Source organism: Aethina tumida, chromosome 4, assembly GCF_024364675.1.
Source record: "Aethina tumida isolate Nest 87 chromosome 4, icAetTumi1.1, whole genome shotgun sequence".
NCBI lineage: Eukaryota > Metazoa > Arthropoda > Insecta > Coleoptera > Nitidulidae > Aethina > Aethina tumida.
The window spans coordinates 408738-435562 of NC_065438.1; the positions used below are offsets into that span (position 1 = coordinate 408738).

General features: G+C 32.1%; 1 protein-coding gene across 6 annotated transcripts; it reads right to left on the minus strand.

The window, feature by feature from the left end:
- Positions 1-4270: 4270 nt before the first annotated feature.
- LOC109594318 (ral guanine nucleotide dissociation stimulator-like 1) lies at positions 4271-26819 on the minus strand. Of its 6 annotated transcripts, none has more exons than XM_020009531.2 (7): positions 26470-26819; positions 11160-11270; positions 7921-8180; positions 7330-7636; positions 6449-6735; positions 5434-6389; positions 4271-5373 (listed from the first exon to the last, which is right to left on the minus strand). In XM_020009531.2, exons 1-7 carry the CDS (start codon positions 26488-26490, stop codon positions 5237-5239), a joined length of 2079 nt encoding a protein of 692 aa, XP_019865090.1. In that variant the 5' UTR covers positions 26491-26819; the 3' UTR covers positions 4271-5236. The 6 variants fall into 6 exon arrangements, with proteins under 6 accessions (XP_019865090.1, XP_019865089.1, XP_019865088.1 ...); XM_020009530.2 differs by having other exon boundaries at positions 11160-11273; XM_020009529.2 differs by lacking the exon at positions 26470-26819 and adding an exon at positions 20426-20798.
- Positions 26820-26825: the final 6 nt, after the last annotated feature.

The window sequence follows — 26825 nt, forward strand, 5'->3', positions numbered from 1 at the left end:
TAATTTAATTAATGATTGAATTTTTTAAATATAATATTATCTCATTTTATAATGTTTATTATTCCAATTCACGCAAAATGTAATTTCCATAATTATTTTAAGGGAAAAAATATATTTAAAAGCAACTCTTTGTTACTTTATGAAACATGAAGACGAATTTTTCCACACACACATATAGTTAGCATTATCGATTAAACTGTATACAGATAAGTGCTTTGGAGAAGAGGGTTCTGTTTCCAATCAGCGAACAAGAAAGTAGAAAGCTCAGAACAGAACAGCGTCTGTTATGTGGCTTCTTCCTTTGTCGGCTGTCTTATGGCCTGTAATTACGCCACTAGTTCGTGAAATTTCAGCCTGATTAAACATCAAATGTCACTCAAGTAAAGCCATGCCCCTATTAATTCCTTGGAACGTGTTCTAGTCCAGACGTCCTAGAAAACCAGTCGATAATGCCACGAAAAATTTAAACGTCGACCGTATTTACTCATTGGTTATGTGTGGGATGTTGTGTGGAGCTTTAAATATTTTTTAAGAATATTAAGCAAATTATTGGATTGGGATATTTTGGTTTTTCAAGTGACTTCAATAAACACCGTCAACTGAAATCAGTGTGGAACTAGGTTTGCATAAAAATTGAGAAAATCTTTTAGAGGGGCGAGGCAAATGTGCCAGGGAATATTATTGTGTTTTGGCTTTGGGCAATATCTTCGAGATTGCGGCCAGGATTTGTATATCTGGATTACCGCCGTCTCGAAATTCAGATATTGATTATGTCTGGTGGAGATCGGTTTGCATATTCATGTTCAATGCTGTACAATTTTTCATTCTAGAAATTGTCGGGAAGAATAACGGTCTGTTTATTTCTAGATGTTTGTAATAATTAATTATATTATAGATAATCAAAAAATGTGTTATATTATACAGGATGTACAAAATTCTGTCACCAATTTTCAGATACAGTGAATAGACACATCTTGGGGAATATACATCTATATTCAAATTTTCTGGATAAAATTTTAGATTTATTTTCGATCGTAATATAATACAGCTGACATGAAACAACCATTTATCAACCGAATGAATTTCCTTTCTAGCTTCCTATTAACAAAAGCTTCAATTAAAAGCACACAATGATATATCTTCCAAAAGCAGGAAATTCACGGCGTCCAGCTTTGTATGGATCACAACAAAACGAACACAATGAGAAAGTAATGTAAAACATACACATTACCTCTATTTGTTCACAGTGTTGCATTCGTTCCTCGCATAGACGTGGAAACGACGAAAGAAACAGGAATGCGATCACATCTACCCACAATTAGCATAGCAATTCCTTTATCAAAATTATGCAATGCGGATTTTCGACCTTAAATAAACGTTTCTTTTAGTTACGCGCGTTTTTGATCGCATGTCAGCCACCACTGAAGTCAATAAAACGTATTTAATAACAGCTAATTGTGCCACTCTCAGTCGAAAACTGACTGTATATGTATTTGTGTGGTTTCAACCCCATTCAACCCGTTTAATTTTCAAATGTTAATCGAAAATCGAATGAGGCGATTTACTGGCAAATAACTGTTGTGGGCTGCTATGTACTATGTAAATTTGTTGCTTGGGGGCTGCTAAAAATAAATTAATTAATCGATAGCAGTGGCACGAGTGAGAATGTATGTTTTAAGATAAAGTAAGAGTCCATTATTTCTAATTTAATCAATTCAAATCCTGTTTTAATTGTTTAGGTAATATTAGACATAAATTATCAAGAAGTACCTAAATTGACTGATAACTAAGAGGAGCTAAAAGTCTTAATTTTTTCTTACCATATATGATTGGTTCTAATTGGGTACACATTAATTATTCGTTCTTTTTAACTAATTATATTCTTATATTTTGCCTTAGCATGTAATTCATTGATTTAATTTACTTAATTTGCCTTAAAATTATTTACAAGTCCCCAATGTATATTTAATTTGAAGTACAGCCAACAATATTTATGGATAGTTAAAAGTAATCCGTTGACACTAACTTTATCAGTAACTCACGTCCAATGTGACATAATCTTTTTATACTAAAATACACGCTTAAATTGCATTTAGCGCCTTACTAAAATTTTATATTATAATTTTTATTCTATTATAACCAACAAATTTAGATTTAACATAAATAATATTACATAAAATAATCAATGTGTATAAAATTTACGCATACATTTATGTATTTAATCAAATTTATATTACTATAAATGAAAGAAAACATTAAAGTTAATTGTATATAATTTTTAACAATGGAACAAACAGTTTAGGAACAAAGATTATGACATTTTAAATTGAATTAATGTTATTATAGCAAAAAGAAAATTATAAGTTTACAATTTAATCATTATTTAATAAAAAAATTAGTTAATAATAATTTAGTTACTTGTATGTATTTAATTAGTTGGTAAATTCAGTAATATATTCAAGAGAATGAAGTGTTGTAGACTTTCATGTTCAACAGTTCTTTGCATAATTATGCATGCGATTAAAATTCAACTTTCCGAATCAATTACTTGCATCTCACATGCTAGAATTCTCGTGTGTAACACTTACAATTTGCGTACAAATCCTCATGTTATCTGAGTAGTCTCCATTGACCGTTGTGGTGGCACGAAAACATTTTTCAGTTCACTCTCTTAACACAACCACTAAAATAATAAATCACATGTTCGCACATAACGTTTCAGAAATTTAAAAAAGCTGCAGCGTCATTCATTCAAAACGCACCGGACGAGCGGACGTAAACGGACATGTCTTAGTGAAGAATAAAAAAAAAAAACTAAACTTGGAATTATTTATTTTTGCGTGTGAGCCAAACCCACATTTCGGTCAAGGGAGAATCCGCTAGTGGAAGGGTGAAAATCGTTGGTAAAAATGATGAGGGGCGGCAGGAATGCAAGTGGTGTTTCAGTGTTACGGACCAGCAGTGGTAGTCGGATTGCAATTTCTCGTATGCATTTAGAAATTGTCGTCGGTGGGAATCGGTCTTCCGCGCGCACATGGGCTCATATCATCGGACGGACCCAACGAGTACTGAGTGGAAGCCCTAGTGGCGAGTTTGTACGGGCGCCATGTTGGACCTGCGTTTTCATATTGTTACGCTACAATCAATATAGAGGTTGAACCCAAAGGTGACACAACACTACTTTCGGGGACAATTGATTATTTTTTGAAATTGCCAGGAATTACTGTTTACTACCGGATATCAGTCAGCTGGCTGACGGTGCACAGGGTGTTCATCACATCCGGGCTAATCAACAGTTCAACAAACATAGCAACGATCGGATTAAATCTGATTAAGACATTCTTTTATTGATTTAATAATAAATTAATACATAATAGTATTTTGTCTTTCATTCATTTGCATTCGCCATTTTTTAAACATTATTAAATGATAAGAGAAAAACTAAAATAAAAGTTTATTTAGTAAAATAATTTTATTTATAAATATTCTCTAGAATATGATTTTACCGTCATAGGCACATGGTTTTTATCTAATTATTCATACGTAATAATAATATATTTTATCGTCAGTACTTGTATTATTGATACTGGCGCATTCGCCATTTTTATATAATAATATGAAATAGTTTAATTGGGGAGGTCTTAGAAAATTAAATTATTGCCCTCTCATTTTGTATGGTAAAATAATATGTAATAAACAATTTTATTCATTATTATGTTGATGTGGCGACACACGAATTTTTTTAAATAAACATATATTAAAAGCCAATATGCGGCATATCCACCATTATCAATAAGTCATAATGTTAATAAACAACTTAGGGGTGGTAGACACAAATTTACGAGCAGAAGACTTTTGTAATTACCACTGTCATATGAAATCTTAAATTATTTTAGTTGTCTAACAAAAGAAAGAGGTGTATTTGCTTATAATTAAATGTTATTAAATAATTATTAAGGTTTTATTGAAAACAAATTACAATTTAATAACGAATTTGTCGATCTAAACAATGAATCATAATGCTTATGAGTAAAATTGTATGTTATGACATAATCGGAAGAGTAGGAACAGTTAATGAATAAACGTGCTACTGATAAGACGTGTCTTATTGATGTCGATCAAAAAGTCGTAATAATACACATAAAACTAAAAGTGAGTCTATCCATGTGATTAAATATTGGAAGATTTATTTATCTTTTTATTAGTTAATTATTGAAATAATCCATATGATTTATGTAAGGAATAAAGATATAAATAAAACAACAGGTAATAAATGTTATATAACGTTTTAATACAAAAATATATTGACAATTACAAAAATGTATGCATTTCTACAGTTTTAAGTACCAATAGGGGTTAATATAGTACATCTACAAATTTACAAATATACGGAAAAATATACACTATGTATTTGTCACTGGTATGTACGTAAATCCTATATATTGAGGGTATATGTACATTATCTATTTCCACTTTCCTACAATTAAAATATTTACATCGGAAATATTTTGGAAAGTGTGTGATGATTATTAGAGTATTATGATTTTAGTAATGCAACAATACAAAAAGACAATTATAAAATCAACACATTTAATATAATCTATAAATTGTACTTCATGAGAATTTAATTTAAAAGTTAAAACATTATTAGATTAGCCAAAAATTCTTGGCTAAAAATACCCCAAATATCCTAAATACTTGGTTCAAATATATGTAGTATTGTAAAATTAGCCAAAAATTTAAGACCAACAGTGAAATTTGTGCCCAATAAATATTTTCAGGATATAGTCCTGATATTAGAATAAATTACTTTGTTCAGTTAGTTATCTACAACGTTATTCAAACATAACAATCCAATTGGTGATTAATTCGAGGCCGTCCCCAGCTCATACACAACTGAGGTTCCGTATACTACTCCTAAAATTGACATATTGACTATGAACAAATAGCTAAATACAATAAATTAACATTCTTAGTAATATGCTTTAAAATAAGCACAGCAGCTATAAATTAATTAAGATATTGCATATAAAAAAAGGTTAAAATCATTTACAAATAAATAAAAACTTTAAAAACACAAAACGTGATGTTTTAAACAGTATTAAAAGGAAAACTTTGTGCTTTTTATCACAGATGTTATTTGTCATAGTTCGCTCGAAACACGAAGATAAAAAATCACTAGAAACCTACATAAATAATTTGCTACTTAAATTATGTTAGAGGCGTTCAAATTAAGCTATGACTTGTATTTTCCCTTGGGAGTTTTCATGGTACCTTCACCGTCTTCCGGCTTCTTTGGACGCAATATGAAGTTTAGGTTGTATGCGGTGTTGACCGCGTAGTAAACGTTTGCGTTTGGAGGTAGCACCATTTCTGAAAAGTAAATTAAGTATATAATGTAATGTAAAACGGTTTATATTAACAATTAATTACCTTTCTCAGGCAAAACTTGTGCAAGAGTATACTGGTCCGGATTGCCCTCCAGACCCAGCTTGTACATTGCGTTCCTGATCACCTGGGGCGTCCTCTCATTGTTACTTAACATAATACTTTTGTACAACACTATTCCATCCGTTTCGACGCTACTCGTCTCGTACGTCACCTTTATAATATAAAAGTCGGGGCTGCTCTTCTGTGAACTCATACTTAATGTTCCTGAACTATTAAGGGGAACGTGTAGTTTGTTTGTGGCACTGCCTGAATGCGAACTGTTTAGTGATGCATCCAAGGATGGCAGTGACGAGCTACTGCTGGAGTTGGACATCTGTGACGGGCTCAGTTTGCGGTCTATACTGTTGTGAGGTGAACTAGGTGTGCTATCTATGTCGCAGTAAAACTGTGAACTGTTGCTGCTTGAGGTGCTCGCAATGGAATCGTTTTTCTGGTGGCGTTTTTTGGTCTTTAGATGGTTAGTTGAGGGTTCTATTTGACAACTCAGTTCGTAAGCTACGCGATCATCCAGCACTAGGATTGAATCAAACCACCTGTTGAAGCTGGTGTCTTCCCTAAAATGGTAAGCGTTGGCCGCACCCTGCAAAAGTTTAATCTGAGCCAGGACCTCGAACTCTTTACGTCTCTTATCGAAGTTTATGAGCCCGTCAGAAATAATATCGGGGATTGCGGTGTCTATAAAAGTGAGATCGGTGAGGAAGGTACCCAGATACGGTATCGTTCCGAATGAGATGTTGGCGGAATGGTTGTTTTGTATCTGAATAACCTTCTTGAGCTGGCGGTCGTTCTCGCCGACCGTATCGGCGAATTTGGCTGTGCCTTCACGCATCAGCAGCTCCCGCTGGACCATCTGATTGTTGTCCTCGCTGAAGATACGTGCCAGTTCGTCGAATACTTCGATCTTCTCTTTGGGCACCGACGCCCACGACTTCTGCAACCTGTAAGAACAATAATGTTATTAAACTTACACAAAATTTACAATTTTTTCAAAACTTACCTGTATATTGGATTACTTTGAAGTCCACTAATGATCGCCTTCAAACTAGAAAAGTTCTTGATAAGACGCAGCTCTTGGGCCATGTCTATCCAACAGCTTATTATTGCGGCTCGATCGCTTGATTTGAGTGTAGGGTCGACTAGAATTGATGAAATTACCCTGAAGGAGACGGCGTTGAACTGGTTGACGGTGGCCAAAACTGTCGCCGCCTCGTGCGACCTGCTTTTGTCTCTCCTTGACCACACCGCGCCCAAACACTGATGTGGGACCAGTTTTTTGAAGAGATCCTAAATAAAAATAAAATATATTTAAATAAATGTTCAGTCCCTTTGTCACTGACTATATTGATTGATTTCAAAGTATTCAAGTTAAGTCTTTCAAGTTCTTCAGGTTCTTTCAAGTTGGATATAAATTTCAGATGTCAAATAACAAATGCTGAATTCCCGAGACAATGTCTAGTGAACTGGAAAACGTTTCCACTCTGAACCCAGTTCTAAATATAAATTCTGCATATTGATTTATTCTAATCTTGAGACATATAAATTATTAATAAAGTAAAGATACAGGACGAACTGACGATGGCATAACATTAAGGTCAATAGAATTTTAAGACGTTACTCTAATAGGTTTAATAGACCGTCATTGAGCAAACAAAGGCTTAAGGGAACTCTTCAATTAGGTAAATATAATCTTACAGACACTATTATAAATGTACATTGTTCAACATATCAACAGCTATTAATGTTATCTTCATATTTTCTCTTCAGGCTTTCTAATATAAAAGAAATCAATCAACTTACTAATCAGTAGTAATAAAAGATTGATACACTTTCAATTTTTACATAAAATGGCAATTTTCAAATGAAAAGTACAAAACCTACCACGTCCATTCTGGTGAGCTGTTCGGCGAAATGTCGCACGGGAACATCTGGCAGCTTGTACAGCCTGCTGTACTCGGCCACCGGCATCGTTCGCATGGCGAAAGCAGCCGGTGGTGCCAGAATTGGTTCGCAATTTGCCTCCTGACTGTATCGGTGGAGACGATGACGCACCTTCGCCTCCAGCTCCGTGGCGGGCAGGTGGTCCTCGCAAAAATTCAGGAGCTGGCACAGAGCCGGATGGTTGGGTGGGTCGCGGAAATCCTCCGGGTAACTGTCGAGCCACACGTGCAACGCCGAAATGAGAGTTCTGCGAACAAGTTTCAAAAATAAAAGCATTTATTTGTAGATTCATTGACGGAATAACATTTGTGTTTTTAATTGATACATTTTCACGAAATGACGCTTTACATCTTTATTTTTCACTTAGAATAATCAAATGTCAGGCGGAACCTAAATAAATCTTGCTATTTATAGACCATTGTTATAGTTATTCCAATTTACATTCGTAGAACTTGCTTACTAACAATGAAACTGAGAAAGATACAATTCCTGTTTTGCAAGTGAAAATTAAATTTAGTATTTAATTCTTACTTTCTGTGTTGTTCATGCTGGTCCGGCTTTCCATTTTGGGGGCCATCGGACAATTCCTCGTACCGTTGCAGCAATAGCTTAAGTACCTCTTTGGGGGTGGAGAAACTCCGGTACGTCGCCAAAAATACATTAATGTAGGTCGTCTCTAACTCCCCGTCGTCGGTTGAGAGGGCTTCGACTAATTTTTTGAGGGTGCCCGCCTTCACGAACCGCACTCGTACTGTTTCCCATTCCAGGTGTGATATTTCATCATCTGAATCCTGAAAAATATTATTAAAATTAGAATGTTTTATTATTTAAATGGTACAACAAAATCAGTTAATTATACTACAACAAAGCTAAAAGTATTTCCATTGTATAGTGTTTTATAAATATAATAAATAAGTCATAAATGAAACCAGAGCAAGACTGTATTATTATATTTGCATATAATGAACTATAAAAAAAGAAATTAATTGAACTGTTCTTAGCATTAATAATTTCTTTATTATTTAAGATTTACTAAAATGGAAAAGCATTTTCTCAATAAAATAAACAAAACATTGAATTTCAAATACATTTGAGGAGAATTCATTCAAAACGATTTTCCCGGATTCTGTCAATCTCCTCTATCAAATCTCTTAAAAAGCAATTCAATTCCATTTAAATTTATATACAAATATCGACAGTTCAATCAAAGTCAGACATATCCAGATTTATACTCAGTTTCAGCGATTGGATTAAAACAAAACGTATTCAATCACATTAAGGCCTTCGTAAATTAATTTTCAGATGAATTATTCATATCATTTAATTTTTTAACTTTAATTTATTTTTAATTTAATATAATTATTTTCAAACTTAGGTTAGGTTGAGTTAGGTTACGTTAAGTTAGACTAGGTTAAGTTAAGTTAATTAATATTAATGATCTGATATATTCAGATCAAACATTTCTCATTTAATGAAATGTTTTCTAATTTCTCCTATATATGAAATTTATTTAATGTTTTTATTAAAGTTTATAATTTCTAAATTATAGAAACAGGCGATTAAATTAATTTAGTTTACTTCGGATATCGTTGAGAATTTACACAATGGGATTTTGGCATTCATTTCACCCAAAATAATTTCATAAAATATGCACTCCACCGTTCCCGTTCCTGACAATAACGACACTGAACCATAAGCTTAAATATTTAGAACCACTAACGGCTCTACTAAATATTTAATCCATACCTTTATGGCTTTTTTTTAGATACAATCAACTTAAATTGATGCACCTGGATACTTTGAAACGACTTTAGAAGATCAAATCTTATTTGGAGAAAGAACAACATATTTCAAATAAAAATAACGATGAAACTAAGTATTTTTTCAAAGTTAAAAATATACATTTATCTCATAAAGATTATTAATATTTGTTAATAACAACTTTATCAACAAATATAATTTACTTAAGACACAGTATTTATTTTTTTAAATACCACAGTAATCATATTAATATTTAATAATCATAATGCTAGGAATTAATTGTTTACAACAATATTTTAATAAATAAACAATTAAAATACTTGATAAAATGAACTTTTGTTTACTTTCATGTATTTATATGTAAAATTATATTTTAATAATCTTTTTTATCCAAATAAAATAAATTCCCAAGACTGCTGTAGTCTCTCCCCTTGTGGTGGTCTCAATGGTAACTCAACGCCCACAATCATCAAGCGGAAACAAAACTACATTACCACGTATATTGTGTTTGGCCCTCGACAATTGTGCATTGTCACCTTCTAGATCAATACCTTTTAAATGACGCTCACGTAACAATAGATTTTCCCTTCTTGACGCCATTGTAAACAGTCATAAACGTTCCTACTGCTTTAATGGTGGATAATTAATATTTTGTTGTTCTGTTTCAACTTGATAAACGTTCCCTTGATATTTAACATAAATTTAGACGCCACACTAAGAGTAAGATAAGTATTAATATATGAGATAAGTTAACTGGTTCAGTAGACGCGGAGTCTGCAACTTGGAAGAAAATTGAAAACTTGCCAATTTCCGCTGTTACTTGCTTACCAGAAAACCGGATCAATAACTTATTTATTCCGAGAGTTGGGTACGTAAATTAAATAAAAGGTGCATTCTTCTTCTTAAGACTTCCTTTTTTCAATCGCGTTCGTCGCGTCCTCCGCACGCACACGCACGCCCAGATGTTGCCAATTGAATAATTACATCCGTCCGACGAAGAATACGAGTTGAAGTTCCGACGACAGAAATACACGTCGCGGGGTAAGAATGGCGAAAGAAACGTGCGAAGCAACGACCTACCTGAAGCGTAATTCACATCGACCCGGATGGCGGTCTTAATGAGACGTCGCACCACGAAAATTATCACGCAAACAGACTTAGTACGTGCTTCAAGTGCACACTGCTTTTATCATTAAAAAGTAAATTGGATTTTTCAGACGTTGCTTTGTTCCTTCAGTTAACACTGCATTTTATCTTAGGCTTAAATTAAAATTTAAGTTTTATTTTAGGTTTTTTCAGTTTAAGTTTGAATTAACCTTAATCGGTTCTTATTTTAAGGTTTAAATTTAATTGTCAATAATTATTAATTATATCTGTATCCTTATACAAATAAAATTATCTCTCTTAGTATCTTTATCTGTTATTATTATTATCTAAAGATCCTAATCATGGAAGGTTTTAAAATTGAACAAAGGACGTGAACACGAACTTCAGTCGTTCTGTGAAACTAAGTGATTTTTCAGTCTGCTGACTCCGGTTAATAACAGTCTTATCTGTGAACCGGACTCGCCGGAAATCACGATACTATTACTTTTCGCTCCGCGTTATAAATAATGGAATACTGTGGCGAAAAAAAACCGATCCCAGGGCGAACGACCTTTGCCACTTATCTGGTGGAGTGCATCATCAATACGGATAAGACAATTGCTCTTTGGATGAGAAATTGTTATTATCAATTGTTTGATGTGCATCTTTGCCTGTGAAAACACAACGTTCTAACGAGTTGTGTGTATTGGGACATCTGGAAACACTTCGCCTTGGATCATAAACACATGAAATTGTTTCAGAGCCTTTACTAATTCAGTATTCGTAAACACTGAGAGCATCATTAACTTTTCACACTTTCCAACACATGACATTTGGAACAAGCATAAACTGAACTATCAGTAAATGTCAACGAACAGACGCAAATCGGTCAATTTATGCATTAAAATATTGATGGATCTTACCGAATGTGATGAAGAAAGGCTCCGTGTTGGTCGATGGTAACGGACTTTTTTGAGGTACACGGTATACAGGGCTCCATCCGCCTTTTCCTCGCCCCACAATCGCCAAGTGGGCTGCTGGAAGAAATACAAAGCTACAGATATGCATTTAAATCAAACACATTAAATGGACGAAACATTAAGTTCATAATTGGATGGCAGAACTTCGAAACTCAATTATGACCTAAGAGTCGCCAGCTCCAAGCAATTCCTGAGATAAAATCTGTTCAAAACAATCGTTTCCCAAAACTCAAACGCACAAAACAGACAAACAAAGATAATATCGTTATAGTTAAACGGAAATTGTAGGATGGTATCTCATTTTTATCGTATTTAAAATGTGACCCGGACAAACTGGGACAATAGAAGTGCTGCTGGTCACAAATTTAAATATTCAAAAATGTATATTTTTCTTTTACGAAAATGCTTCGACATTTGCAATGAATATTTATCTATGTTTAAAGTATGTTGATTGTGAAGTTTTACATATGTGACGCAAATTGGACAAAAACATATTTTCAGGAAAAAATCCCATATTTATCTTGATACAAATAAACAAACAATTGCCAGTTTTTAAAATTCATTTAAATTTCTATTCCGTTTTTAATTAAAATGGGAAAATTTGTCTAAATTTTTTATTATTGACATCTGGTTCTTTATAATACTTATATCAATATATTTGGTTGTTAATTATTCATACTAATGTGATTAAAGTTAAACCACAGTTTTTGGCTTTGCTCTCTAGTAAATCACAGTATTTTTGATTTTTTTAAATTCCCAAGTCGATTACAACAACTATGTCTTGATGACCCAGAACACCCACATGTTATCATCAACCGGAAAACATTTTCACGTTTGTTATGTTCGAAAAGCCCTTGACAATTGTGCATTGTGCCTTTTTAAACAATGCCCTCGTAACAAACATTTTTTGTTATTGTCCCATTGTCCCATACATTTTTACTACCAAAGAATATAAATTTATTTATGTCTTTTAACTTTACACAGATTATACATTATTTAATAAAATATTTTGATATTAAGACAGCTTATTATTTCTTTCCAGGAATTGTTTCAGCTTTTCTTATACCTATTAATTATTTAATTGAACGGTCCAAACTTTAAAGTAATAAAAATCAGTTTTTAAAATGTTCTTTTCTTAATTATATCCAGGGAATCCCCTCTGTACCCCTCTGTTCTATCACCAATACTCTTTATATTATGAATAACAGAACAGATAACAGAATGAAAAAGAAGTCTTGGAGCAAATTAAATATGTCTGGCTAAAATATGAACCCAAAAAATTGTTATATTTCATAGTTTTTGTAGCTGTCTTAAAAAACATGTAAGAAATAAATTGGTGTCATTTTTCCTCGAGTTACAGAAAGCCGATATCCGATTACAGACATATTGACTAGGTCAGAATTTCAATCACGGAACGAATCCGGCCAAACAGGGAAATCACAGGACGTGACGAAATCCACTTTTCACCGTCGAATACCGTATAAATAAAATAAAAAAGATGCAACTTACATCATCGCAGTAACACACAAAAGTAGCAGAGAATTGGCAAACCATACACATTCTAATTGCGACAGTGTCAAAACAAAACCAATTGTACGGTTTCTGTGTTGTCGGTGTCCCCGTCTTTATCGCTCATTTAGCATATTCGTTTGGCTGTTATCAGCTAAATACATGCGTAAAAAATAAACCGAGCTGTCCACGGACGGGCGGAAAACACGATAAGTCACAGAATGATTCAGTGGACAGACTGCCCAATTTAATAATTAAATATGTTTAATTTCCAACTTTGGAAACAAGAAATATCAGTTATTTAGCTTATTTCTTTCAAAAATTTTAATTTAGCAGCGGTCACACTTGTATTCTGAATGAACTCGACCATGAAACTCCTTTGAGAAACACACGTGAAGGCTTAAGTTGGTCCCCTCAACCCAAATCACCACTTAAAACCGTTTTCTTCGCCCGGCCTCGGACGTTCCACGTGAGTTAATTACGTACGACCATGCACCGCGATCATTCCGATTAGATTACGACCATATGAATGGGTATTTTTATATTTGCTCAATGCACATTCAAAACGAACGTTACTACGGATGGCTGGCCGTAAATACTACAATTTGCACTGTATCATGACCACGATAATAACTGGGCAAGTATTGAGAGTTGTTGTGGTGGCATCATACCACATAGTAAGCTCCGTAATTATTGGAGGGATATTTAAAATTAACAACCTGCACAACTACGCATAAAAATGTCTGAGGAGCGAGTTTCTATTAAAATTGTTTTGTGTTTGTTTGGCTGTAAAAGTGCAGCCATCTTCTCTTCTTATCACAGAAACGATAACCTTTTATGATAGTTAATCCTTGCTCCGCAGGGGAGCTTTCACCTTAACGTAAGAGAGATAGGGGTAGGTTGGCAACGTTATGAGAAAACCTCAATAAACTCCAGTTATGGAACGAAATAAGGAAAATGTACGAGGATCCAGTATTTATTGTATATTATGTGATTCTTTCCGCTGGAAGAAAATAGTGAAAGGAAATCAAGAAACCAATTTGGAAAAGTTGTAAAATTTATTTTGTTTTTTGGTATAAACTCAATTTTTATTACTTTTGTACGTTGTTTACAAGGAATTTAATAATCACTGTACGATGATAAATCTATATTTTTACTACGCAATTCAAAAAAATAAATTCTGAGGACTTAAAAAGGCATGAGCATTCTTAAATGTTTCAGAATAGGTATTTTTGTACATCAAGTCGGAATTCCAACAAAATGAAACGACCCGAATAACGACTTTTCGATTTATTTCGTCGAGATGCCACATAAGTATTGCAATTTATCATCGTCAGTGAAGTTGGCGAACCGCACGAGCGACTTTCGTAAAGTTCAAGAACCAATTTAACAGACGAAATTAACACTTTCCCATCAACGTTTGACGGATCGACGAAGTAAATACTTTCTAATTAGCTCTTGTTGGTAAAATAAGGCATGTGTGGGAAGTACTTGTTTATAAAATGTTAATTTCTAACATGATCTGGCGTTTTCATATTATATTCGCCTGCGTGTGTGCCCCGACTGGAAACATATAATTACTTATAAATGCCATTAAGTGTTCACGGTTGAGGGAAAAACGACAAAGGTTCTAAACTGGCCAGGATGACTAAGACTTCCTTTGGCACCTGTTTTTTGCCCGGCCAAGAAACAATTCCAACAACTATTTAATTATCTTAGTTGGACGAGATTTAAAAATTCTACAAATTAGCCTAATAAATAGTGGTAACAACATAAACACACACGTGTTATTGCCAGGTGAAACATATAAATTGACCTAAATGGGTTCCTTGTTTTAAATTGGTGTCCCCACTCCGACCTGTCCCATTGTAATCTAATCCAATTAACCAGAGTCAATATAGTAGGGGGGATCATTACAAGCAATTACTTGATGGTCTACATTTAATTGAAAGAGTGCTCGGACTATTATTACAAAAGTCGTCGGAACATCTTTTAATTAGACCAGCTTGAACTACAAACAGTAAACGTCAAATGGTACATGGCAATTTATTAAATTGAATGTCGTAGACAAAGCACGACATTGTTTTACTGATTAATCACCCTATCGTTTGTTGTTGTCGAATGAAATGCTTCATTTAGAACTATAAATAATATTTATTGTAAAATATATTTTTTAACTAGGAAATGTATTTAAATATAAAATGAATTAATTAATAATTTTATTTTAAATCAGATTTCTTAATACAATTTCAACTATTCTGAATAATAACAATTATTATTATTTATATCTGATCAAACATGTTGAATGTTATTTTAATTGCTCTCTTTCAACAGATTATAACATTGTTTTATTATATTTATCGAGTAGACAATTTGTAATACATTATAATTAAATAATCAGTTAAAATTGGAAAGTTAATTACATATATATCAGTATCAAAAATACGTAAAACAATACATTTCGATAAACATTGTTTCGCCAATTGATTAGTATTGTTTTTTAATAAATAAGTTCGTATATATTAAATTAAAAGAAAGATATATTATTTATTAATATTATTGTTGCCAATTTTGTTCAAAATATCAAATAATTTCATATTTTTCCATCATTTAATGATTAAAATTCATCATCAGTATCTAAATAATAATTAATTTTTTCGTAAACTTTCTACAACATTATTAGAATATGAATTTTCAGTTACATTCACTTATTTAATCTTTTAAAATACAAAAATAATTACATGTAATTTTAAAAATAAAATAATATTAACTATTTAATTAATTAATATTAAATATTGAAATCTAAATCCAAATTTCCATAACACATTTTTTAATAAATATTGAATGAAACAGTTTTGTTGAGCCTTTTAAATGATTTAAGGTCTAAAAATACAGAATAACAAAAGGTACTAAACAATTTAAGTGGTTGGGTAAATGAGAACGATGAATCAGGTATATTATCAGCAATGTTATGATGTGCAATGTATTTTCCATTATCAATAACACCAATCTAGCTATTGACCAATTTTCATTGGCAGTGAGTCACGTTTGTGTACGCCGCACCAAATAGTAAACATCGTAAAGCAAATTTACTTTTATTGCGAACCATCGACTGTACCTGTCCAAATTTTCGTTGGAGCCAGGAGGAATATTTGCCGTCGTAACTTCCGCCCATTGATTGTCCCCGATCCCGTAAAAATTTAATCAAAACCAATTACAGTGCGAAGGTCGCAATAAAACCTCGATTGTACGGAGAAAAAAAATGCAAAGTTCAATTACTCAACAGTAATTATTCATTTCCTTGTAAAAACGCCACGTAACCAACGTGTGACGTGAATTTCCCGTGTGTTGCGCCCAGTTTTAGTTTGTAGGGATGCGCCAATTGGAAGTCAAGTTTGATAAATTCATTAGGCACGTAATGGAGTAGGAAATTTAATTACCCCCAGTAACGTGGCACTCAATGGTGCTGGTTGAAATGTTTATATATTAATTAATGTCGAAAAAGTTGCCGAAAGTTCACATTGTGTGCTCGAACATAATGGAATATTGGAGTATATTGTTGGAATGGAAAATTTAATTATCACGTTCGTTTATGTCAAAGAGAAACTTACTCTGGATGTTTTTAATGAAAGGCTCGGTTTTCATGCAAATTAACGCAGACAAACGGTTTATTAGGTCATAAGTATCGTAACAATTTCATTCATTATCAACCTTTTCGTACATCAAACTAATCCATAACGTCAAAGCTCGTTACAAAACCATTTTTTCGTCTGAAACTAAATGATATTTAAGTCTTGATAAATAACAAGGGATGTTCAGTTCTTTAAAAAATATATAATCTTTAAGTTGCCTTTGTTGATTTCAGAGTTTCTCTATTAAAACTCAACCCTAGTATCAATCTCAAGCAATTTTAGGGGTGGAAATTTGTGATACATGGGTGGAACAAATTGCTTTGGAAACAAGTTTACGATTTCCTACTGTGGGGCAACGAACCAACAAACAACAACAAACCAAATGTTTGGTAAACTGTTCTAGGCGATAAAACATAAAGCCTGCCCATTCAACAATATCTGGCCATTTTATGACACGACCAAATGGTTGGAATATGTTCGGAGATATCGTTAAGGGGTTCTTTGAAATAATGGCGTGCTGTTGACACGGACAAATTAGAGGCGTCAACAGAATTATTCTACTGCCACATGTTTGTTGGTCAGTTCTCAGATGTGATAATTTTTAATAAACATTGCAGAAATAGTAAACTTCTGATACCGCAAAGCTAAACTGCATTCCAATACGACCGGCTATTTTAATAGATAAACCAAGGCTGCGCTTATCTCCGATTTTTATTATCTCAGTTACGAAAAATATGTGAGAGACTTGAGATTTTTTATAAACAGTTTATGTAATTTATTTGCACAGCTTTCCTTACAAATGTGCTGAAATCAATACTGATAAATTCTGTATGTGTTACTCTCTTTATCACGTTAAAATTACAAATTTCAAGCTCAGCATTCAAGTGTAGCAGTTTTGGACTTTTTTTAATTTTACGGTGTGTATTAATATCCTATTTTCAATTTCTTTTCTTTTTTATTTTCGGAGACACCCTGTGTGTGACACAATAATAATCTGTTAGTTAAAATAAAAAACAATAGCAAATTGTCTCAAAGGACAAAAAACAAGTCAATCAATGATTGAATTAATAATAAATTATTGATTTATAGTTTACATCAAATCAATGATAACAATGTAATTGCAATGTTGTTGTGAAAATCTAATAATAGACATTTTAATAGTCTATAAATTAATTGACAAATATTTTAAACAACTGTAATTTAAAATAACTTAAATTTAGGATTACATCAATAAAATAATTAAATTATTGTCATTAAATGCTTATCTTGCATATTTAATAACCTTATTTGAAATTTGCGTACAACAAATGATTCCAAAGGTACAATAATTATGTTTTATGTAATTTAAAATTAATATGCAACATGCTACATAAACAAAGTCTGGAATTTATTTGTGGTTTACCACAGTATTGCACATTAATTTATTATTATTGACCGTATAATATTAAACAGCAGAAATTTAAAGAAAAAATACCAAAAATAGCTTTTAGAGCCTCATAATATTAATAATAATATAAATATAAAATAAAAAACATGTATGCTGAATATTGAGAATGGAAACCAACCGATGGGGCTCAAAATACCGCCACTAACCGCACTCTAAAAATTGTAGCACCTCAACCCCATATCTTACGACCCAACAACCCCAGGGAGAAACAGATGTTCACACCGCCGTGACCTTATCTCATAAGAAAAAAATGATCTTCACGTGTTCCTTACTCAGTCCCGTCGTCGTTTGTTCGGCGCTACTTTAACGTACATTTCTCGTATGGGAGTGTATCTCGGTGAGGGATGACGTTCGTAACAAACGGAGTGTCAAATTAGACGTGCCAGGATTAAATATACTACCTCTGGTTTCGAGGAGCAAATCCACTTGAGTTTAATAACGTACAAAGAATTTCTACTTAGGATTATGTCTTGGCACATGTTTGCCAGGATAAATGACAAGTTAATTTACTGTGAAGTAAACTAGCTACTTTTCACTATTATTTAATTAAAGTGCTTTTAAACCTTCATATGGTTGTTTAGTTCTTTTAATTAAGAGTTAAACTAACAGATCATAGTAAAATGTTGTATTTTAAAAAGTAGTATAAAACTTTTGACACCTAGAATGTTTTACAAGATACACCAAACTAAAACTAAATAACAAAGTTGTCATTCTGTCAACCCAAAAAATTAATAACAAATATCTTGTCAAAAAGATCGATGTATTTATTAATGTAAATATTATAAGAAAATAATGATCAAAATCTATTTACTTAAGTCACCATTTTAACCAAATATTGCTCAAAAAGATTTGTTCAAATAGAATTTACTTAATCACAAACAATGACAAATCACTTTAATAAAAGAAATTGAAGATAAATATAAAACTTATCACGTTACATTTTGAATAACGCTTAGATTGATAGATACATTTTTCTTGGCACAAGGAAATGAGAGCCTCTAATTTGAGTACCATTCCCTTTATTTCCTCTGGGCGGAGTAATCTGAACTGTAATCCAAATTGTGGCTTCAGTCGCAAACTTTACTAAAGGCATAGCAGGGAAAATATTACCGCAATTACAGTGTGAACACTCGTCGGGAAAAGGGAAAACGACATTATTCCATGTTCCGAGGGGGTGGCGCAATTTTAATGAGTGGCTCGTGACATAAAATTCCTTGAAAGCATTAGAGTAACGATTTTGTGGAAGCATACAATATTTATCGGTCACTTCAAAACATATTGATTTGAAATTCATTCTATCAAGTCAATGACAAATTTAAATTTAAAAAGGCTATTGTTGAATATTCCATTAATATTTCATATTTTAATTATCCATTGTTTTTGTTAAACGATCGCAGAATCAATTCAAAGCCACATTGGAAATTTAAAATTTCATTTAAATACGCTATACAATTTTATTAGTTGGCCAGATGGAGGATTTAAAAATACTTTTACTCGTTGACAGTCTCCTCTTAAGCTTTTACTTTTCACTCTTTGATATCCGTAACATATAGTGGTAATTTCAAAACTTAATGGATTTTATGCCACTTGATAATGGAATATTGCACACTCCACTGTGGAATTGTTGGAATTTTTTTTCAATTAATACTCGATAATAAACGTAGTTTGTTTCGATAAACATAAAACAAACATGTTTGTAATTTCAACACTATTTACTCAGTTGATTGTCTATCAAAGGTTTTTAATTAATTACGAATTTTAGTTTTATGTTTTGGTTGAGCCAAGAAAAAAATAGATTAATATTTATTAATTAAACACTAATTATTGGTTTTATTAATTATGATTTTCAGTTTTATGAATTGATAAAATTGGTGAGCTTTCAAGACAAGCATTTTCTTTAATTATTACCAAAAATAAATTTATATTATGACAAAAACATCCAATGAAACAATATTTATTAATTAAACACTAATTAATGGTTTTATTAATTACGATTTTCAGTTTTATTACTGGTAAAATTATTGAGTTTTTGAGACAAGTATTTTGTTTAATTATCACCAAAGAATTTCCTACAAAAATAAATTTATTTTAAGACAAAAACATCCAATGGTACAATATATATTAATTAAACACTAATTATTGATTTAATTAATGACGAGTTTTAATTTTATGTATTGCTAAAATGATTAGTCTTCCAAGAAACACAAATATTTTTACAATATTATCAGGGAACTCCCAAAGTAATAAAATTATTGTTAAAATCTCGGTCAATGAGTTGGCAAAAAGGGCATAATTTTGTGTCATGCCACCAGGACGCTGGTGGTGAAGTTGAAACGGCCCATGAAATTGAGGTAAAATTCAATTTACAACAGTTCGCTAAGCGCGAAAATCAATTCGAAACTTGAAAGGGAATAAACTAATAAAACAATTGGATCGACGCCGAAGAATAGAAAATTCAGTTCCAGTATCAAACGCAGAAAAGAACGAAACGAAAACAAATCGCACATAAAAAGAACAAGACTTTTTACTCGTGTCTTGAATAAAAAATATAAAGTGCTTCTTTGACTGATCACAACGTTGATGGTTGATGGTTGATGGTGGGCCCCGTTTTCCTGCCTTACCTTCACATACCACTTGGCGGTCCTCTTATTCTTCCTCGGGCCGGTACACACGCAAAATCGGAACCGGCCCCGCAACGCGTCGTAACTCTTATCCTTGATGGGGCTCAAGCTGCGGTTCATGCATTTGGAGGCGAACAGTTTGGTCTTCTCCGTAACACTGTGGTAGAGGTCCTGCTGGAAGACCGGCGAGGACGAGTTGGTCGGCAGCAACATGTCCAGCCAGTGGCTAGCAGACCCGGCGCATCACCGACCCGAAACGAGACTGGAGGGATGAATCAGCAGCGTGCGACAGATGAGTCCGGGATCGATAGACGGCCGCGTGCGAACGTGCGAACGTGCGATTACGGAGGAGAGATGCGCCGCCGAACGCATTGATCTCCAAGCACGGACTATCCGTACGGACGACAACAAATGGGATGCACATTCCACGCATAATTGACGTTTGAGTCGCGCAGGCGCCCGCCGTGCGCGTCCGCCGAATCAACGTGATGCGGGGGTGGTTTTCGATTACCTGGACGCGAGCCGACGGACAGGTACATCGGCACAACCCCCTGTCGCCGGCCGGTTTTAATTTAACTGCGCTAACAAACGTCCCTGGGGAGGCCGGGGAAATGTTTTCGGCGTTGGGGGATCAAAAGAAAATTCGGGATTTGCTTTAATATTTAATCTGCGAATGAGTTTTGCTAATGCATATTTTTTGGGCTTCCGAACTTTAAATGTTACATTTAAATAATTAAGTTTTCCTTTTTATTTTTATATGAAAAAAATAATAGTAGTAATAAAAATATAAAATTATTAATTATCTTATTTGGAGTTAAAACTAATCATTTGAAAATACAATAAATAATCTCTAATTATTATTATTAATTGAAACACAGTTGAGAGGTTATTAATAATTAAATTAACAATAAAATATGTAATAATAACATATTTACTTTGTAATAGGAATGAATGTACCGGAATCTTAACCGAATCGTCCGGAACTTCAAGATCATGTTTAAACTTATAAAGATTTCAAAATTGGATAACAGTAAATAAAAAACAAAGATATATTTTGTAGTTTATTACTTAAAAACATCAGAATACATACATAGAATAATTAACAATCATAATTTATATCATTTCTGTATTTTCAGAACTTTGCCTACGTCAGATATATATAAATATATTATGCCAATTTCTAGAATAATTTTTCTGAATAAACACTAATTACTGGAAAGAATAAAAAATGCTGAACCAAATTAATTAAGAAATATTTCACCATTCAGAAGAATCATTGTTTATAGAATCATTCAGAAACTATTCAAGTGAAACTGGTACAAAATTAACAAAGCACTCTTATTTGTTTTTGTTCTTGTTAACGATTTTTCATCCCCATCCTCAGAAACAACCCTCCTATCTTCACCATTTTCTCTCTTTTTATGATTCTATTTTGTTCTTTTTACTTTCTATGATAATTTTTTAAATCATGAATCACAGCATTGCTTGAATTTAATATCTAATATGAATAAATATGAACATGAACAAGTCCTTAAACTCTTTCTTTTATTACTCCAACACCATCAGTAAATTTTGAATATTTTGAACAAACATAAATGTTAAATACCTGATCTAGTTCAACTATACTATTCTGTAAATTTAAATTTTAAACTGATAAAATAAATTGTATATAAATTGTAAAATTTAAAGACATTTAAATTTATTTTTAATATTTTTTTAAAAGAAATATTATGAAGGAATTAAAATTTATTCTACTTAATATACCTAATTTAATTTAAAATGGATATATCAAACAATAGAGGACTTAAAATAGCATATCTCCAAGAAGATATGAAAAAATCTTGATGAAAAAAGATGATGAGGAATTTTTAATCACATAGGTTGTAATTCTACTGTAGATTTGATAATATGCTAATTTTTTTGAAGGTTGAATCATTGTGAAATATTCTACAGGGAATCCCTAACTTACACCCACAATGTTTAACTGTCAATTTAAAACAATAAATTAGGATAAACATTTTAATTCTCTGTGTAATTTAGGAACTTGATTTTGTTTAAATTCTTCTTCTACCAAATTTCAACAAATTTTATTAATAAAAAATATTCTGAATGTTATAAGTTTTATAGATATTTCTACGTGTGTGTTCAAAAAATTTAAGTTTTCTTACATCGTTTCTGAATTCCACGTTCCAAGAGTGCCTTCGAGTCCTGTCAATCCTGAGGTACAGGATATATTCTAATTAAAATATTATCTAATTATCTTAATTTTTAGTTATTTATTATTTTATGTCCAGTTTTACATTATCAGTACTCCACATAATTGAGAGATTCAGGTTAAAAAAATCACCCTGCACATTATAATGGGTACCATTAACTCTACTTAATTTTTTCGTCTAGTTTAATGCATTATCCAAAATTACAAGTTGAACTGAATAACCCACAATTCCGAAAAGTGGCAAACTGGGAGAATTAATCCCAACGGTAAATTACAATATCTTATTTGGGTCAACATTAATGAACATGAAAATTAATAATTATTGTAGTTTCGTAGAAACTTTGTGCAATTAATGTTTACCTAGAACTGTTTTATTTTTAAATCATTTAATTAACCTCAGCAGTACTTGCAAAAATATAATAGAAGCAATGGAAACAATTGAACATTGTCCCATTAAAAATGTTCAATGTTTTTATAATAATTAAACATTAGGATCGATTGCCATTAAGACTAATTGCTTTGACATCACGAAATATGATTGATTTTTTAATTTGATACCAGTGCAGCAAACACGTAATGCATTTCCCTGTAAAATTGCACGAACAAACCGACATTGACATCGCTCCAATTGTGCACTAACATAATGTCGTAACAAAGACCCGTTTACGTCCGTCAACTTTGTTTGAGGTATTACGAGAGTTACGTGCATCGCAAATGTGGGCATATCCACAAGAAAACACTGCAAATGTCACTCTCGTTTACTTTGTCGACGACGTACAATGCGATTTCCACAATTACACGTGTATGCTTCATTAAATTTCCACGCAAACAATGGACATTATTGATTTTTACTGTTTCATTAGTTTTTACTGTTAAATCGAGGTTTTCTATCCATGGATTGTTGCATTAATTGGCTGCCTACTGTAAATTAACAAGAACAAATTGCTCGAAGAACTTGGATTTAATAGAATCAATGACTGGCACTGACTTTTTTTAATGTCTTTTATTGTGCATTTGGACAATAATAAAAATCGATCTCCATTCAACGGTATTAAGATAATGAAAAGTACGGTACTACAATAATTATCTTCGACAGTTCGACCACCTAACGGTAAACCAATGGTAATTGACGATACACAGAAAAATTTAAATATATGGAAAGGATATTATTATTATATTGTAAGGGTTAGGTAAGTACCTTATTGTTTAAATTCTGGTCACTGTCTAACACAATACAAAATATACTTTAATAGTCCAGAACCAATTGGGAAACGTCGTCATCAAGATAGACGTTCAGCAGCGATAGGATGACGCCAGGAAAGCGATAATCGTGCGGGTGTACCACGCATTTCCTAACACGAATCATTCGATACCGTCCCATTGACTCTTCCCAACGGGAATTGGTGCCAGTGTCAATGTAACGCAATCGGAAAAACGATATCACTCAATGAAAAACAAATGCACATACGCGTAATACGTGCACAAGTAACACGAGAATAATGTTTAATGGGCTGACAAAGATTTGGCAGAGGCAAGAAGATCCACCATATATTTATTTAATTTTCTTTCTAAGCACAAGCCATTCACTTTTTACTTTGTATATGAATGAAAAATCTGTACAGTGTGGTCCATTTGAAAGTAGGACACCCCCATAAACTTTATATTTAGTCTAAAGAATGAAAATATGTGATTAAATATTAAAATCATTTTGGTAGAATTCAGTACAGGAAACACCCTGTATATATCTATATATAAATAAATTTGGAGAGAATGTAAAATACAAATATTTTGGTTATTTAATACAAAAATTAATTTTAATTTTAAAGTAAAAATAAACTCTGGTATTATACCAACGGTTATTTAATAATTAAAAAACCTATACAGTAAACAATTTGATCAACAGCCGTAAACAATGTAAACACATACTCATCAGCATAATTTGAAATTTTAATGAAACAATATTAATTAAAATTAATTGCTCTAACGACCCAAATGATTTACTGATAATTTCTTTCATTTTTAATTATACCAAACAATAATAAATCTTTAGACACGAATAAAAAATCATACATCCTTTACTTTTCTCTTTAAATATCATTATTTACTGTTACATTCATTGGCAAATGCAAATTTGAAAATCTTAATGTGATTATGTAACTACGACTGATAATAACAATAAGGATAATTAATCATTAACATTGTATTTGCGGAAAAAGTACCCCAATTAAAACGGCATAATAATGCACAATATGTACTGTGTGATTTGTATTATCATCTATTGTTCCACCATAATTTTATGCCAGTAATAATTTACGATTTTATATCAAAGTGATATAACAAGGTTTTAAATCAACTATAACCTCGTATGTATTTGTATTTCCAGAATATTTATACAAAATATATGTTATATTGATTTTTGTGGTTCAATTATTATTTTTATCAAAATTTCTTAGATCTTTGATTAATCTAAATATTATTATAACATAATAATGAATATGCCTAATAAAACTTATCCTATAAAAATAAGCTGTTCCAATTAGGCTTCAAATAAAAAAGATTTATTATAAATTGACTTTGTTTTTTCTTAATTTATTTTTCTTCTGAAAATTATAAACATTGTACATTTATTATTTCAATAAGGACAAAAAATAGCTATGAGATGTGTAATTAAAATATGAAAATTGTAATCAGATAATTAAGTCTAGCGTTGTTATTAATATTAAACATCTGCAGCATCAGATGAAATATGACGTGAAATATAAAGGTAGGCATCTCGATATGGAAAACAATAAAATTGAATATATCAGAACGTAGGTGACGTTGAAGACTAATTATAGATCCGTTTTCCAGGTACTGATTTACCATATATTGTGCGAAAAATCTACACAATACAAAAAACCGTTGCGTCCCCAAAAATAATTTTACCTGTACCGCCTTTATTAATTTGTGTGCAGGTTCTGCCAGCCATAATAAAAAACGGTGCCCTATAAAACCTTCAATGAAATTTATATGCCTTGGGAAAAATACGACAATTTTCCAAATTACCCATAAAAAGGAAAGTGTTTTTACGAGTTGGTCGTCCTTTTCTCCAAATTACAGCTTTAATAAAACAGGAAATTTTCCGCAGACGAGTAAAAGACCAATGTAATTCTGAGTGGAATAATAATAATAATGACAGATGTTGTTCTGGTTATTCAAACCACAGAAAAAGGTCAAACTTTATTGACATCAGTCTGTGACATGTGAAAGATGTGGTTTCAGATTAATTCCAAAAATTTACAGTTAAACCTATACAATATTATAAAATATTGGATTTTCTGTTAACTAACTCTACTGTAACTTCAATTTATTATATCCAGGTGTATAAATTATTCATCCTCCTTTTAACATAAATATCGAATTAATTAATTAGGTTACATTGTGGCGCGTTAGATACATATAAAAATAAACCAGTATAAATAAATAAAGTGACATTTCAAACACTTTCTAATTTTAAAAGTTCGACACCAATAGATGTGAATAATTAACTTGTGTTATTTAAAAGTCGACAATTGTAACTTGGCGAAACTCGTATTTTCAAACGGAATAATATTAAAAGTGTAAAAAAATAAATAATGCGTGCGGAGATTTGCATTTGTACCACGTCAACTTATTTTATATTCTCACGGAATAACGGAAGTAATTAACTGACTGACAAGTACTTTTTCCCATCGACTCAAAAAATTAATTGTCTGTATCCAGCACAATTTCTAATCATAAAATTATTTGGAAAGTAACTAATAATAAATGATAATGGGATGATGATGATAATAATAAGAAAAATACTGACCAAGCTATCAGCATCGTTCATTTTTTTCTCGTCATTTTGGCTGATCTTCCACTTCGTCAATTAATTCCGACTCAGTCGAACTGACTCCGTTATCACACATTTTCACCAATTTTTACAAAATCAACCACTAAAACCAATCAAATCTCTATTCACAAACAAAAATCTGTCATGTTTGACACTTGTCAAAATTTTTGAAAAAGCCCAAAACTACCGCCACGTCCACGCCACAATAAAACAACAAATATTTATTATTCACTTGTCACGACGCGACAAATCAAATAAATAAGAACGAGATAAGAGAAATGTAATGTATTTTCTCCGGTAGATCTGGTATGTTGTCCATGGTCTCGCACAGC

What these genes read in the sequence shown, in the direction of transcription:
- LOC109594318 (XM_020009528.2), bottom strand. Translation starts at nt 20,638, where the DNA reads ATGTTGCTGCCGACCAACTCGTCCTCGCCGGTCTTCCAGCAGGACCTC. An exon ending in CCGCCAAGTGGTATGTGAAG is followed by an intron (nt 11,274 to 20,425) that starts GTAAGGCAGGAA and finishes TATTTCTTCCAG; the next exon opens with CAGCCCACTTGGCGATTGTG. An exon ending in ACAAGTTTTGCCTGAGAAAG is followed by an intron (nt 5,374 to 5,433) that starts GTAATTAATTGT and finishes TTTACTTTTCAG; the next exon opens with AAATGGTGCTACCTCCAAAC.